Source organism: Elephas maximus, chromosome 3 (assembly GCF_024166365.1).
Source record: "Elephas maximus indicus isolate mEleMax1 chromosome 3, mEleMax1 primary haplotype, whole genome shotgun sequence".
Taxonomy (NCBI): domain Eukaryota; kingdom Metazoa; phylum Chordata; class Mammalia; order Proboscidea; family Elephantidae; genus Elephas; species Elephas maximus.
Genome location: NC_064821.1, coordinates 207,855,940 through 207,872,523, shown reverse-complemented (window position 1 = coordinate 207,872,523; position 16,584 = coordinate 207,855,940). Strand labels below are relative to the sequence as shown.

Below are 16,584 nucleotides of genomic sequence, written 5' to 3'. Positions count from 1 at the left end.
GCCTCTCCCTGCCCGCCGCCCCTCTGCCCCCTCTCCCCGGAGGACTTTGTTACTCCACGGTGACCTCCCGGCTGCCGGGGGCGCGCACGTGACGGCGAAACTTTGGCAGCCCAGGCCGCGGGCGCAGGGGCGGGCGGGGGAGAGGAGAGGGCGGCGCGCGCGGGCGGGCGGGCTCGGCGGCGGGGAGGCGCTCGGCCCGCGCCGCGCTGCCTGGGCGTGCGGCTGCTCCGCGGTGGCGGCGGTGGCGGCGGCGTCGGCGCGGCCGGCGCGGGGGGATGCACCGCCCGAGCGCCGCGCGGTCCCCGGGAGCCCGCGGCTGCGCGCCTTCCCCCCGCGGCGCGGTCCAGCCGGGGGCCCTGCCTGCTCGGCCCGGCGGACGGCGGCGCCCAGGGACGCCCGGTGCCCTCTCCGGCCCGCCGTCGCTGCTCCGCAGCTGCCTCCTGCCGCGCGGTCACAGCGAGCCCGGGATTCCGGCGGCTTCCCACTCGCCGCGCTCCTGGAGCTGGATGGGAAGTTGGGGAAGATGGACAGGGTCGTGTTGGGGTGGATTGCTCTCTTCTGGCTAACAGGTAAAGGTCGTTTTCTACAGAGACGGATAACTTTGTATATATCACCCTGTGGTACTGTGCTCACCCCACCCCCCGTCTTCTACCTGATTGACTGCGTTTAAAGCTGCTTAGCAGGCTGGTGTCAATTGGGGGAGGGGGACAGAGTGTGGGGTGTGTGTGTGTGTGTGTGTGTTAGAGTGGGTGAAGAGGGAAACGCAGGTGTTTGACTATAGGAGATGTGCATTTTCCCCCATATAACGGTCCCTCAGTCTTCTGAGTTTGTAATGTTGTGGAGTCCAGGAAAAATGAAAGCTCGGAGGAGACTGATTAAATGAGAGAACTGGTTTCCTGGGGAGGTTGGGAGGTGGACCTCCTTAATTCCTTCCCTAGAAAAGTAGGGAGACCCAAGGCATTCTCTCTATGGCTCCCTTGTGGGCTGCTGGGAGCGGCAGTGGGAAGGAAGATGGGCACAGAGGCTTGACTCCTTGTGGAGTTTTAGGGCCAGGCTCTCTCTCACTTGGTATCATTTGGGCAACAGTCCCATGGAGGAGAATAGCCTTCCTAAGAGATGCACCCCCCACCTCATAAAGACAATTTGCAGAGACTCAGAGATTCAGAGTCGCACTAATGGTGTCTGGGAGAGGAGCTGGGCTTCTCCCCGGCACCAGAGTCACTTTGTCCAGCCGGGTCCTCTGGCTTCCCCTCCCTTTTTGTGAACTTTCAGGGGCTTGAGGGGTCAGAAAAGGCTTTTGTCCCCCACAGATTGTCCCACATGATGATTCAGTACGGTTAAGGGACAGTTGGTGGAGGAGGGTGGCCAGCCCTGCTGAGGAGGGTGAGGAAGGTTTGGTGGCTTGGACTGGGTGAGAGAAAGTTCAACGGAAGGTGGAAATGGAGGCAACAGAGGCAAGGGGCCAGAAGGGTGGGGGCAGCGAAGGGCAGGAGAGAAAACAAAATAGCACCAAAAAGTGAAGAAATTTGTAAAAAAAAAAAAAAAAAAAAATTTTTTTTTTTTATGATTTGGAAAAATCCAGTTAGTGGGAAAAGGCAAAGAAGTTTAAATATCCAAAGCAAATCCCCGAGAGAGGGGAAAATACATTTACAAAGAAAGAAAGGCAAAAAAAAAAAAAAGAAAGAAAAACTTCCTATCTCTTAGCTTCAGAATAAGATTACTGGTTGTTTAACATTTTCTTATTCCAAATGTAGGGCCCCTAACACTCGGCCTTGCCCCCGCTGGGTTTAGTTTGGGGGGCACTGAGCAGGATTAGCCTCTTCTTTTGGCTGCTCTGAGTCCATCCCTTCCACATTATTCAAATATGAATCATCTCTAATTTCAGGGTTTGGCTGATCCATGCCTCCCCCTCCCCTGGCCTCCTAGTGCCCTCCACTCCCACTCTCACTGATTCTGCACGTCCTTATTTGCCTTTACTCAGTTATCATATTTGAGGGAAACTTAGCCCTTAAGCCTGTATCGTGCCAGCCAGGCATCTGGGGAGGGGGGTCCCTGGGCCAGAAGATGGTCTTGCAGAAGGTGGTGCGGTCTGCCTAAGAGAAGCTTTCTGGGGTAGAAGGGGACCCTGTAAACCTTGCTAGAGTGTTAATAGCTTTTTATGCAATAGAATCTTTCCTGGAAGGGATCACAGGAAATCCGGTCCAACCTTCTCTAATAGACGAGGAAACAGAGGCCCAAAGAAGCAGTATGCAGATGGCCAGTTCGTGGTAGAGTAGTGACCAGAACCCAGTTCTTTCAAACTCCGGGCCAGTCTCCTAAGGCACTCTGCTAAGCTGCCTCTCTGGTTGTTCTGTTGTTGGGATTTTTGTTTTGAGCAAGGCTTCAAACTGATTGTTTCCAGTTTGCGTTTCCACCCCAGATATACTGGATCAGAGTCTACATTTTAACAAGATACCCAGGTGATTCTTAGGTATAATAAATTTTGAGAACCGCTAGTGGTTCTCTGAATTGATCCCTAACCAGCAGGTTAGCATCGCCTGGGAACTTGTGAGAAATGTAAATTTTGAGCAGGGGTTCGAAGTGGAACGAATGGGCTGGAAGCCCTAGCTTTGAGAGGGTGATGCTTTGTGTGACTTCTGCCATCTGCACCTGCAGAGGCCACTTCTGCCTGGCAGCAGGCAACAGGTTAGTTATCAGGGCCATCTCAGCTGTCAGGTGGCCCCAGCTCCTGTGTTCTGCAGGTGCAGCTGGCTCCTGACACCCTACGGATCTCCCAGCAGCGTCCCCTGATCCCAGCTTCTGCTTGCCCCCCATCCTGTCATGGTTGTGGGAGGTGACGGTGGACAAGCTGCCTCTCCATTTGAGCAAAAGTGGAGGAGCTAACAATGGCGGCTGGGGAGGGGCGGGAGGAGAGAGGAGCAGTGGAGGATGAGATGGCTCGGACTCATTCTTCATGGAGAAACCTTGGGAGGAAAGGTAAGAAATTTTAGTGTAGCCCAATCAAAGAATTCCTTCTGGAGGGTGTGGTAGAAGGGGAGGGAGAAAGGAAAGGACCGAATAAAAATGAGACAGAGAGCCAGGTGGGGGGAGGGGGACTACATCCATTCTCCCCCTTCCTTCCTCTCTTTTTCTCCCTCCTGCCTCTTTCTCCATTTCTTCCCCCCCTCCCGCCACCCCACCCCGTTTCTCTCTTTTAGTGCAGGCTGAGCAATTTCTAATCAACACTTCAGTTTTTTTCCTCAGGCTCTATAGCAGCTCCTTCCTTGTCTTTCATTGCTAAAATTTCCTATTTCTTTCTGCTGTATATTTAGCCTCATGATTTCTGATTGTCATTGTGATGCTGCTTCCTGTAATTGATGGTTTTTTGTTGTTGCTTTGAATAAAACAAAATGCTAATCGACTGCTGTTTTAGCAACAGGTACCATCCAGCAATAAGACTTGAAGGAGGGTTCGCACTGTCTTTGTCCCTGATTATGGGTGGTGTTTCAGCCTTCCTGGCAGCAGAGGCTGCGAGAAATGCTGGGGCTGTGTCGATATTCTGGGAACACACTCCAGAGCAGGCAATGTGTTTTCTTGGAGACTCTTCTGGGTCTCTCTGATGAAGATTGCTTTTTCTATTAGCACTTCTTTTGGTAACCATTTGGTTTCACTCATTCATTCTACAAGCATGTGGTAAATTCCTGTTATTTCTAAGTACTATGATAGGTGCTGAGCATAAAGAGATACAAGACACAGTCTTTGCCCTTAAAGAGTTGTCAGTCTAGCCTGTGACTCTAACAAGTGTTCAGGTAATTTTGATACGGTGTGAAAGGTCCCATGGTGAGAACTGGACAGGTGCTATGACAACATGCAGGAGGCATACCCAGCCCAAACCAGGTGGGGGTGGAGCAGCTCAGAGACCAACGCCCAGAAGAGGCGATGGCCGATGGCTAAGGCATTTATTCATGCATGGTTGGTTACCGAGTTACTACCATGTCCCAGGCATTGCTCTAGGGTTAATAAGATGGATAAGACACAACCATTGGCTTCAAGGAGCTCACAGTCTGGTTGGTGGTGGAGCCAGGCCTGTGGACACACTGTTATGGGGTAACATTGTGAAAAAGCAATAATAGCTATCAGCTCCAAGTATTGTGGGGTGCCCCGGAAGGGGTCCTAACCCAACTTACAGAAGGTATGGAGGTACCTGGGGATGGTTGTTACCTGGTCCAGTTCGCGTTCAGGTAGATGCCTGGTGACTGTGTGAGGACAAGCTTAGATATAACCAAAGCCAAACCCGTTGCCGTCAAGTCGATTCCCACTCATAGCGACCCTACAAGACAGAGTAGAACTGTCCCATAGGGTTTTCAAGGAGCACCTGGTGGATTTGATCTGCTGCCCTTTTGGTTAACAGCCAGACTCTTAACCGCTACGCCACCAGGGCTTAGGTATGGAGAATTAAAATGTTATTAGACCTGGAGAATGAAGAGTCCCTTAGAGATTGCTAATGCCTCAATTTCCATTATCCCCTTTTGTCCTCTATACTTGCCAATTTCTCTCCCTCCTCTGTTCCACTTCCCCCACAGAGCAGACCTTGGTCATACCAGAGAATCTTCTTTCAACACTTTATCACAGGTCTCCCTACTCAACTTCACTTCAAGCCTTAATGCTTCTCTCTGGACTAGGAGAGAGGGTTGTTTTCAGTATCTCCATTACTCTTTAGATTTTAGACTCACATGATTTCTATTAGATTGCTAGTTTATATAGACTTGTGAATTAGTATTAGTAATCTCAAGCAAGCTAGTATTATGTTGGTAGTATTAGTACCAGTACTTGGTTAGTGGAAAGAGCCCTGACTTGGGAGTTGAGCGGTGGGTTACGGTACTCTTCTTCATAAAGTAAGCATGTAACAATGGGCAGCTGGAAGTCTTGGTCCTATAATCTGTTGAATGAGGTGACTTCTAATTAGGTCATTTTCATCTGTAAGATTTTAGAGTTCTGAAGTTTTCTCTTGATGATAACCTAGGAGTTGGAAATACAAACTAAAGAGTGACAGATCTAAACTTCCTTTTATAATTCTCTTGGGGAAGAGCCATTAGCAGCTCCAGTTTCCTTCAGTCTTTCCCAAACCATTAATGACTGGAATGAAAAACACCAGTTGGGAAGAGGGAATTCTTGTTAGCATTTTCATAGGAACAAATGTAGTTGTGTCCAGCACTTGGTGGACAGAATAGGGTCCACTATGAGCAATTAAATGTGTTCATACTGGGGCCTTGTAGAGCGAGGCAAGGACTCACGTCCGATGGGATGAATCCTATTCCAGCCAACATGGCCCAAGAATGTCCCTTCCAGTCTCAACTTTTGTTCCACTATTCACACTTCACTCCTTCTAACTATTTTAGCTCCTATATCTCCTTTGGAGCCGTGGTGGTGCAGTGGTTAAGAGCTTGGCTGCTAAGTAACAGGTCAGCAGTCAAATCCACCAGCCACTCCTTAGAAGCTGTATGGGGCAATTCCACTCTGTTATGTAGGGTCACTATGAATCAGAATCAACTTGACAGCAACAGGTATACCTCCTTTACCTTATTGAGAAATATAAAGAAAGGTATAACATGATGGTTGTTGTCCTTGTTAATTTCCATGCTAGGGTGCTTTTCTCTGTGTTAAATGGTTTTCATATGCATTGTCCCATTTGATCCTTCTAAGTAAGGCTGGTATTACTTTCCGACACGTAAGAAGACCAAGTCTCAAAGGGAATGTGACTTGTCCAAGTCCATGGTATCTTATTAATTAAAAGAGTAAGAAATATTGTTGCTGACTTAATATGACCTGGTTGTTTCAAATGCCTGTATCCAAGGGAAACATTCTTTTCTGGTTAAGGTGGATGTTACTATAACTCCTGATTTAAATGAGCATACATGGTATCTGCTAAGGGACGTTGGGTTCTGAGGCTCAGAGTTCATAGGATGCAGGTAAACATTGCAGGGAAAAAGCAAGAAAGAATGGCAGTCAGTATTTCTGATTAAATCCTGAGATACATGGGAAAAGTGAATGAGGAGTGGTCCAGCAAGGCACAGAAGATCAGAGGATGTGACCCAGTGATGAAGCAGATGCTGCGGGGATGTCAGGGCCCATCTGAGCCTAGGCACTGGGGCTGTTTACCCAGCACCACCCAGGATGAAGCTGTGGCATATGTGTGCTTAAAATCTTGGTCTTCAGACAGTTTTTGACTCTGTGCAAATGAAAGGAGGCATTTTGGATGACTAGAGTTCTTTATGGGCCAAGAAACAAGGACAGACTCGGAAGGACATGCTGCTGCTTCTGTTCTCCTTCAGAGCCTGGAGCCCTGCAGGAAGCAGTGCCCTGAGTTAGGGGCAGGACTCTCACCTTCAGCTGGGATCCTGCATCATTACTTCTTTCCTGCTCTTGGCTCATCAGGAGCCAGGCTCAGAGGTGGAATGTGGGGGCATGAGACTCAGACTGACCTGGATTCTGGATTTGAATGCTAGTTTAATATCTCTTGATTTATTTTCTTTGGCTTTAACATGGAAGCTTATCTACCTTATGGGGTTATTGTGATAATTAAAATAAAACTATGTAGAGCTCCAAGCACAATGTTTGGCACATTGTGGATTGTCGGGTTTGGTGGACTTGGATCAGTTCCAAGTGTCTTCTCATCCCAAGACCCAGGATGAAGGAGCAGCCACTGACTGGGGCTTGATATACTCATGATGGAGGGCAAGCGCTCGAGGTGGGAGGAGAGGGGATGTAAAGCCACATCACACAAGTGCCTTTAAGGTGTGTTTGGACATGGCTTATGCTACATCTGCTCACATTCTATTGGACAAAAAAGTCACATGGCTATGCCCACAGCCAATGGGAGGAAAGTATATTCTGCCTACCGGGAACAATCCAAGGTGGGAGGGAACAAATAAATTGTTGCTGGTAGTGGTGTCGAGTTGATTCTGACTCATAGCAACCCCATGTGACAGAGTAGAACTGCCCCGCAGGGTTTTCTTGGCTGTAATCTTTACAGAAGCAGATTGCCAGGTCTTTTTCCCATGGAGTCTCTGAGTGGGTTCAAACCATCAGCCTTTTGGTTAGCAGCCGAGCACTTAACTGTTGCACCACCAAGGCTCCTTGGAACAAATAATACAGTCTATTAACTGGGTTAAATCGTTGAACAAATGTATCAAATTACAGGGTTTTTAGGAGTCTGCAGATCTGTTACTGTTGCATCGATTCCCACTCATAGTGACCCTACAGGACAGGATAGAACTGCTCCATAGGGTTTCAAGGAGCGGCTAGTGGATTTAACCTGGTGACCTTTTGGTTAACAGCCAAACTCTTAACCACTGTGCCACCAGGGGTCACTAGGAGTCTGTAGGAGGGGGCTTTATGTTAGTGGAAGAGACTAAATAGGAAATTCTCAGATAATGCAGTGTGATTCCCCTGGGTGCTCTCAGATAATGCAGTGTGGTTCCCCTGGGTGCTCTCAGATAATGCAGTGTGGTTCCCCCGGGTGCTCTCAGATAATGCAGTGTGGTTCCCCCGGGTGCTCTCAGATAATGCAGTGTGGTTCCCCCGGGTGCTCTCAGATAATGCAGTGTGGTTCCCCCGGGTGCTCTCAGATAATGCAGTGTGGTTCCCCCGGGTGCTCTCAGATAATGCAGTGTGGTTCCCCCGGGTGCTCTCAGATAATGCAGTGTGGTTCCCCCGGGTGCTCTCAGATAATGCAGTGTGGTTCCCCCGGGTGCTCTCAGATAATGCAGTGTGGTTCCCCCGGGTGCTCTCAGATAATGCAGTGTGGTTCCCCCGGGTGCTCTCAGATAATGCAGTGTGGTTCCCCCGGGTGCTCTCAGATAATGCAGTGTGGTTCCCCCGGGTGCTCTCAGATAATGCAGTGTGGTTCCCCCGGGTGCTCTCAGATAATGCAGTGTGGTTCCCCCGGGTGCTCTCAGATAATGCAGTGTGGTTCCCCCGGGTGCTCTCAGATAATGCAGTGTGGTTCCCCCGGGTGCTCTCAGATAATGCAGTGTGGTTCCCCCGGGTGCTCTCAGATAATGCAGTGTGGTTCCCCCGGGTGCTCTCAGATAATGCAGTGTGATTCCCCCGGGTGCTCTCAGATAATGCAGTGTGATTCCCCCGGGTGCTCTCAGATAATGCAGTGTGGTTCCCCCGGGTGCTCTCAGATAATGCAGTGTGGTTCCCCCGGGTGCTCTCAGATAATGCAGTGTGGTTCCCCCGGGTGCTCTCAGATAATGCAGTGTGGTTCCCCCGGGTGCTCTCAGATAATGCAGTGTGGTTCCCCCGGGTGCTCTCAGATAATGCAGTGTGGTTCCCCCGGGTGCTCTCAGATAATGCAGTGTGGTTCCCCCGGGTGCTCTCAGATAATGCAGTGTGGTTCCCCTGGGTGCTCTCAGATAATGCAGTGTGGTTCCCCCGGGTGCTGTGACTGTGGTCAGAGCAGGAAGAAGCTTCTGGAGGCAGTGGTAGCCGCGCTGAGTCCTGAAGTGTAAGTAGGAGGTACCAGGGAAAGTGCTGACGGAGGGGAGGGAAGTTTGCGGAGGGAATAGCATGTGCAGAGGCAAGAATGAACGGAAGACATGTTTTCTGGCAACTAAATACTTTAGTATGGGTGGAGCATTTAGTGATGCTGGCGGAAGAGAGGGGAGTGGCCCAATCTCAAAAGGCCCTTTGTGCTCTTGAGGGCTTATTGCTGTTGTGTGCTACTGAGTAGATTCCAACTCATAACAACCCTATAGGACAGAGTAGAAGTACTTTGTAGGGTTTCCTAGGCTGTAATCTTTATGAGAGCAGATGGCCAGGTCTTTTCTTCCACGGAGCTGCTGGTGGGTTCGAACCGCCAACCTGTACAGTAGCAGGCAAGTGCTTTACCTATTGCACCACTAGGGCTCCTTCTTGAAGGCTAGGGGGAGTCTTTAAAGGGTGAGAGCAAGGTAGTGCCATGATCAGATGTGCATTTTAGAAAGAACTTTGGACGTCAATATAGAGAATGGATTAGACATGGGCAAAACTTGCAGCAGAATCCCGCTAAGACACCCTTGCCAAAAGACAGGCTAGACATGATGAGAGCCTGTACACACCTGGTGTAGTAGGGGTGGGAGATGTGGACAGAGCAACCAGAGATGGAGAAAGCAGGACTGACTCCCTTGGACATGGGATTGAAGGGGAAGGATGGTCAAAGATGCAGGTTCCTGACTTGGGTTGGTGAGGATGTATTTCATGGACATGGACTAATGCAGGAGGAGAAATACGTAAGGGAGAGACAATGTTTAAAAAAAAAAAATTAGTTTTTGGCATTATATTAAAGTATAGGCTAAGCTGCTGTAACAAAGAGACCCAAAAATATGGTAACTCGCACGAAATAGTTTCTCTCTCCTATAACAGTCCATTTGTGAACATGCAGGCTCTAGTGAGGGTAAGTCTGCCATTGCTAACATGTGGCTCCCAAGACTGCCCCAGTCCTAGCCATTTCTTAGCCAGTAGGAGAAAGGAAAGCAGAGGTCCAGGGAAAGCATTTTGTCTACAGAGCAATGACCCAGAAGTTGGCACACATCATTTCTCCTCACATCCCCCTGTCCTGAACTTAGTTCCATGGCCACAGTTAGCTGCAAGAGAAGCTATGAAATGAATGTAGCCCTTGGCTGGCCAACTTAAAGCCCAGGAAATTCTATTCCTAAAAGGAAGAAGAGGATGGTAAGCATCTTCATCTCCAGAGTGAGGGGTCTGAGGTACCTGTGGAACATCCAGCTGGACAGTGAAGTTGTGTATTTGGGTCCAGAGCCCAGAAGAGAGGTCTAGACTGGAAATACAGATAACAAATAGAAAAATGTTGATAAGAGCCTTCTTACAGGAGTTTTCTCTATCCAAATGGCAAGTCCATCCCAGAAGTCTGACCCATTTGAACCAGGACAGTTTCTAAAGTGCCTCTGCCCTGCAGAGTAGAAACTGATCTCTTTTAGAACTGCTTTGGTCCCTTTGGAACAGGATGTGAGCCAGCTAGACATCACCCACAAGCTCATTTCAGATCTCTGGTGGACCAGGTAAATCAGACAGAAATGAGGTATGCTTCTGGCTCTCATCTGCACAGTGGTGGCAGAGGATGGGAAAGCATGGCTCAGTTGGACACACGGAACATATGCTTAATGAACGACAAACGCTGTGTGCATGAGGACCAGATGTTTTTTGCAGCTAATAATAATTGAGCCATGAGCAAAGACTACCTGGGCAATGGCAGCATTGGCATTTACCATAGCCATGTGGAAAAGGGGGACATATTTGCTGCCTTTGGGACTTTGGGGGAAAACATACAAGAGTACGGTCGTGTTGTTTATTCTCAAAATGGTACATTGGTCATCCTAACCCTAAAGTGGATTGAGCTATCAAGTACCATGGTAGCAAACAAGAGAAACTGATTCTGGCCAATTTAATCAGGAAAGGAATTTATTGGAAGGAAGTTGATTAACTCACAGAATCAATGGAGAACCAGGCTCAGAAAACAGGCAGATGCCAAGGGAAAGTCTACTATGTTTGGTATTTTTTTCTTAAGTCTATCAGGAAGATGAATGGTTCCTATTTCTGGGGAGGAAAAAAAAGGGATCAAGACACGTTTCTTTGGCTTTATACCTTGAGCTTGTAGGTAGACATGTCCCAAAATGCTTTGCTCCCATCTCGACAATGCTGTTAAGGGATGGACAAGCTTTCTTTCCTGTGTACCAAACCTAGAGGCCCAAGAATACCCCCTTTTCATTTCCTACACTTAGAAAACCTGACTATCACTTGTCCCTAAAAATTGGGAAAGCATGCCAAAAATGTGGAGACAAAAGATAAATTTCTTTAAAAAGCTCTAAACTGAAGGCAGAAAAAGATTTGTGTTGGCATACCGAGTGGAAGAAAACCCTTAGGAATCAGAAGACCAAGATGTGCCGGAGAGTTCTGAGGTCTAACCTTGCTTCCGGGATTTAAAGCATTAAGGGATGCTTGTTTCTAAGGATGATAATTTTCCATGACCTTTTGCAGCAATCTCCATTTCTCTAAAATGGGGCTGTACTTGTAGGTCTGCCTCTCAAAGATGCTAGCTGGCATAGCTTGCAACTAGTGGGGAACAGGAACTTGCTTTGAAAAAAATGAAAGTGCTAAAATAAGAACAGCATTTTTTTTAGATACTGCTTTTGTTATTCTTGCAAGAACACAATTCGTCATATATAGAATCCTTTTCTTTACATGAGAATTGGGGCAGGGCCTTGTTTTGCCACACGCAGAGAAGCATCTTCTGCATGGATCTAATCTTCCCTGGCTCAGTGACTGCCAGTAGTTATCCCACAGCTGATGTGGGGGCTGCTGCTCCGAGCTGCCACTCAGCACTCTCCCTTCAGGTGTCTTTTCCTATTTTTTGGGCAGAATGCATTCTCAGCACAGGGTACTGCCTGCTAAGAAAGTCCTCTTAGGTCTTAAAAGCTTGCAAGTGGCCATCTAAGATACATCTATTGGTCCCATTCCGTCCAGAGCAAAGAAGAATGAAGAAAACCAAAGACACAAGGGAAATGTTACTCTAAAGGACTTATGGACCACAAGTACCACAGCCACCACCAGCCTGAGCCCAGAAGAGCTAGATGGTGCCTGGCTACCACCACCAACCACTCTAACAGGGATCACAATAGAGGGTCCTGGACAAAGCGGGAGAAAAATGTAGAACAAAATTCAAGTTTATACACACAAGAAAGACCAGACTTACTGGTCTGACAGAGACTGGAAGAACCCCCCAAGACTGTGGCCCCCAAACATCCTTCTCACTGAGAACTGAAGCCACTCCCGAAGTTCACCCTTCAGCCAAATATTAGACGGATCTATGAAACAAATAATAACACACGTGAGGAATGTGCTTCTTAGTTCAATCATGTATACGAGACAAAAAGGGCAACACCTGTACAAAAGCAGTGAGGAGAAGGCAGGAAGGGACAGGAAAAATGGATGGATGGAAATGGGGAACTGGGGTGTGGAAGGGGAGAGTGTTGACATATTACAGGGATTTTAACCAATGTCCTGAAACAATTTATGTATACACTGTTGTATGAGAAACTAATTTGCTCTGTAAAGCTTCACCTAAAGCACCATAATAATAATAAAAAATCCCCTCAGACTCACTTGTTTGTTTGTTTGTTCAATCATTCATCCATCTCTCTATTCATTCCACAGACATTTTTCAAGCTCCAACTCTATTCTGTGGCTTTGCAGTGTTCTAAGGATACAAAGTCAACTAATTCCTGGTCCCTGCCCCGGGGCCTTGTAGTTAGAAACCAGTTTATATTGAATTGCTCAAGATCAGAGACTAGTTGTTTTCCCAGCACTTAGCATAGTGTTTTAAAATATGCTTTTGACTCAGTTTGAATTAGATAGTCAAGGGCCGTTTTCCTGGGGGTCGGGCACAGTAAAAACTGAAAGAATGGTCTGGTGGTCTAGAATGATGACTCCCTCTTCTACAAATGTAGAGACCCCCCCTGTGATCTTCAACATGCCATCTAGTGCTTCTTTCAGTAAGGACCCCCTTTTCATTTAGGAGTTCTGATTTTCACAGGTGTGTTCTATGTGGTAGAATCCCTTACCTTGCTTCAGTTCTTTTGCTCTCTTCCCTAAGCTGCCTCTCTCCAGGTTTCTGGAACAGCTGCTTTAGTTTGTAGGATGAACTTGCACACACACTTTCTGCACCTCTGTACTTTATAAGGGTTTTGAAACTCAAGTCCCCTATGATGTCACCAGTGCCTGGGCTCAGAAGCCCAGCCTTCCCGCAGTGCCAGGTGTTCATGTGTGTGCATAGCCCACACTTGGTGCTTCTCTCTGTCTACTTCCAGGAGCTCCTTCAGGTATTCTCCATGGTATTTCTCCAGGTGGGGAGAATTGCGTTTATAACCCAGAGATGGAAAGTACTTCAGTGTGGCTGGAGTGTGCTTGCAGCCAATAATAGGTAAGGCTTTACATGCCATAAAATCCAAGGAATTTTATCCTGGAAGGAATAGGGAATCAATGGAAGCCTTAAAGCAGGGAACTGACATGAATGGCTACGTGCTTTAAAAAGAATGTGAATAGCAGTGGAACACTGTTTGATATAGTACTGGAAGATGAGCCCCTCAGGCTGGAAGGCACTCCAAATATGACTAGGAAAGAGCTGCCTCTTGAAAGTAGAGTTGACCTTTATGATGTGATTGGAGTCAAGCTTTCAGAAGAGATCCATATTTGTACCCATGCCAAAGCAAGGTGATCCAACAGAATGTGGAAATTTTCGAACCATATCGTTAATATCACACACAAGTAAATTTTTGCCAAAGATCATTCCAAAGTGGTTGCAGCAGTATTTTGACAGGAAACTTCAAGCCGGAAATTCAAGCTGGATTCAGAAGAGGATGTGGAATGAGGGATATCATTGCTGATGTCAGATGGATCTTGGCTGAAAGCAGAGAATACCAGAAAGATGTTTGCCTGTGTTTTATTGACTCTGCAAAGGCATTTGACTGTGTGGATCATAACAAATTATGGATAACATTGCAGAGAACGGGAATTCCAGAACACTTAATTTAAGTGCTCCTGAGGAACCTATATGTAGACAACAGGCAGTCATTTGAACAAAACAAGGGGATACTGCATGGTTTAAAGTCAGGAAAGGTATATGTCAGGGTTGTATCCTTTCACCATACTTATTTAATCTGTATGCTGAGCAAATAATCTGAGAAGCTGGACTATATGAAGAAGAATTTGGCATCAGGATTGGAGGAAGACTAATTAACAACCTACAATATGTAGATGACACAGCCTTGCTTGCTGAAAGTGAAGAGGACTTGAAGCACTTACTGATAAAGACTGGAAACTATAGCCTTCAGTATGGATTACACCTCAAGATAAAGAAAACAAAAATCCTCAAAACTAGACCGATAAGCAACATCATGATAAACGCAGAAAAGATTGAAGTTGTCAAGGATTTCATTTTACTTGGATCCACAATCAACACCCATGGAAGCAGCAGTCAGGACATCAAACAACATATTGCATTGGGCAAATCTGCTGCAAAAGACCTCTTTAAAGTGTTAAAAAGCACAGATGTCACTTTAAGGACAAAGGTACAACCTGACCCAAGCCATGGTGTTTTCAGTCGCTTCCTATGCACGTGAAAGCTGGACAATGAATAAGGAAGACCAAAGAAGTATTGATGCCTTTGAATTATGAGGTTGGTGAGGAGTATTGAATATACCATGAACTGCCAGAAGGACAAACAAATTGTCTTGGAAGAAGTATAGTCAGAATGCTTATTTTAAGCGAAGATGGTGAGACTTCGTCTCACATACTTTGGACATGTTATCAGGAGGGACCAATTTCTGGAGAAGGACATCATGCTTGGTAAAGTAGACAGTCATCGGAAAAGAGGAAGACCCTCAATGATATGGATTGACACAGTGGCTGCAACAGTGGGCTCAAGCATAGTGATTGTGAGGATGGCACAGGACTGGGCGGTGTTTCATTCTGTTGTATATATGGTTGCTGTGAGTCAGAGCTGACTTGATGGGACCTAACAACAAGACATAAGGAGCCAAAGGGAGAGTATTCCCAGGTCAAATTTTAGTGTCCCTGGAGAATGGCAATCCTGGTTCCCAGCTCATTCAGCTACCATTTCTGAGGGGCCTGATCTGGGGGGTGGCTCCTGTGAGAGGTATTATTTGAAGTTGGTAGGTAGGAGTAGATTTGGATCAGATCTGAATCAGCCATGCATGAGGGGCATAAAAAGCAATACTCAATCCACAGGAGAAGGGGCTGGTGTTAAGGTCCTGGGCAAGTAGAGTGGAGTTCAGGATAAAGCTTCAGTCCCAGCACGGCAACTAGATTGTAAATCAGGACACAAAGATGGAAAGCCAGTCTCTGGCACAAGGCACCTGGGATCCAGGGTTTAGCCAGAAGAGCAGTTCTAGACCCCACCTTCTAGTAGGAATGAGTTCCTTATATGCTGGGTCAGGGTAGACTCAGGAATTGGGTGGTATTCATCCTACAGTTTGAAGCCTTGAAGCAGGGATTGACATTTTCAAATTTATCTCTAACTTTTCATTCTCGTGGTCTTCAAAATCCAACAAAGTGACATTTCCTTGAAATTTCTAGTCTGTTCTTCTCCATCTATCTAGATCTATCCTTAGCTTAGATTCCTGGGGTTCTCATCATGCCCATATATGTGCCCGTGCCTGTGCTTGTGCAAACGTGTGTGTACATGTGCGTGCACACACGTACTCTCTCTTTCTGACTTCCAGGAGGTTCAATTGTGATTGTGCAATGATGAGCACACCAAGCACTGTCACTGTTGAACTACTAATTACATATTGCAGCATTCCTGGGCAGTTTCTATCTATTCCTCCCTATACACACTCAGTGTCTCACACCCTCATACCTGTGCTCACCTAGCTCTATGTTCGTAGCTTCACAGAAGTCAACAGACTGTTCTTGGCAGCAACAAGAGCTACATTTGTTGAGTGCTTACTATATACAAGGTGTTATCCTAAGTACTTAGAAGGAAGTCTCATTTATCCCTCAAACAACTCCATAAGGTATTTACTATTATTCTGGTTTTACCAGTGAGAAAACTGAAACTCCTAAGAGCTGAGTAATTTTCTTGAGGTCATGCAGCAAAGATATGGTAGAGTTTAGTTTTCTTATTTAGGACTGACTCCAAAATCTATGCATTTAACTATTCTCCTTTAAAAAGGCAGATATTTCTGAGAATGCATTCCTTATTCCTTGGAGCGTAAGTTTGTATGTATGTCGTGGAAGAAGCGGAGAACTGACTAACCTCTATTAATAATTGACTAATGGAGTCCAGTGGCTTGCCCAAGTGGCTAATCTCATTTTAACAAGGAACAGAGCTGGGAAGGAGATTATTCTTAGTAATCATCTAATGAACAAAACCCCATACTTTAGTTTCAAAAACAGAAAGAAAAACAACACTTTTGTGTAGTACCTACCTTCTTTGCTGGTTTTATTTATCCTAGGAAGGCTAGGAAATGTGATTTCCCAAGCAGACCCTGAATAGGTAGCTGAGCAGAAAAGGTGGTGTGGTCAAGAATACGGCATTATGTTAGGAACAATGCCTGTACCTACCCAACCTCGGCTACTGCTGACTGAATTCACTTCTCCTCTCTGTTCCATTTTTGTTACCTAGAAAATAGGAGTGCAAACAAGGATTTGAAGAAGAATCACAATTAATTAAAAAAATTAATGCAATAGAATTTAAGGAGAAGCAGCAAAGAAGAAATTTATTTTCCTAATCCAGCTATGTGAGTCAGGGAGAATGGGGTTAGCCACATCAACATTTGGGGGAGCTGAAGGGGCCTGGCCAGAACCAGTGGTGCCTGGGAACTAAGTGTTTTTCAGTGAACTTCCGGATGGGCGTTACTTCCCCTTGATGATGGGATTGATCTAGGTCATCTGGCTGTAGATGGTGATGGTCTTAAGATTCAGGAGCCTCAGCATGGGAGGTAAGGGGAAAGGCAGAAAAGGTGAGGGAAGATTAACATTTGAGGCTCTACTCTCTACCAGTGGCTATGTCTACTCTAGTCT

At 46.6% G+C, this 16,584-nt stretch overlaps 1 protein-coding gene across 1 annotated transcript in view; it reads left to right on the top strand.

Moving 5' to 3' along the window:
- Positions 1–301: 301 nt before the first annotated feature.
- The window catches only part of ILDR2 (immunoglobulin like domain containing receptor 2), a gene marked incomplete at its 5' end in the record, with an annotated part of 73,701 nt that continues 57,418 nt past the window's right edge, over positions 302–16,584 (top strand). The window contains one exon of the mRNA XM_049875720.1: positions 302–569. Within this exon, the coding sequence (XP_049731677.1) occupies positions 302–569 (268 nt within the window). The remainder of the gene's footprint in view (positions 570–16,584) is intronic.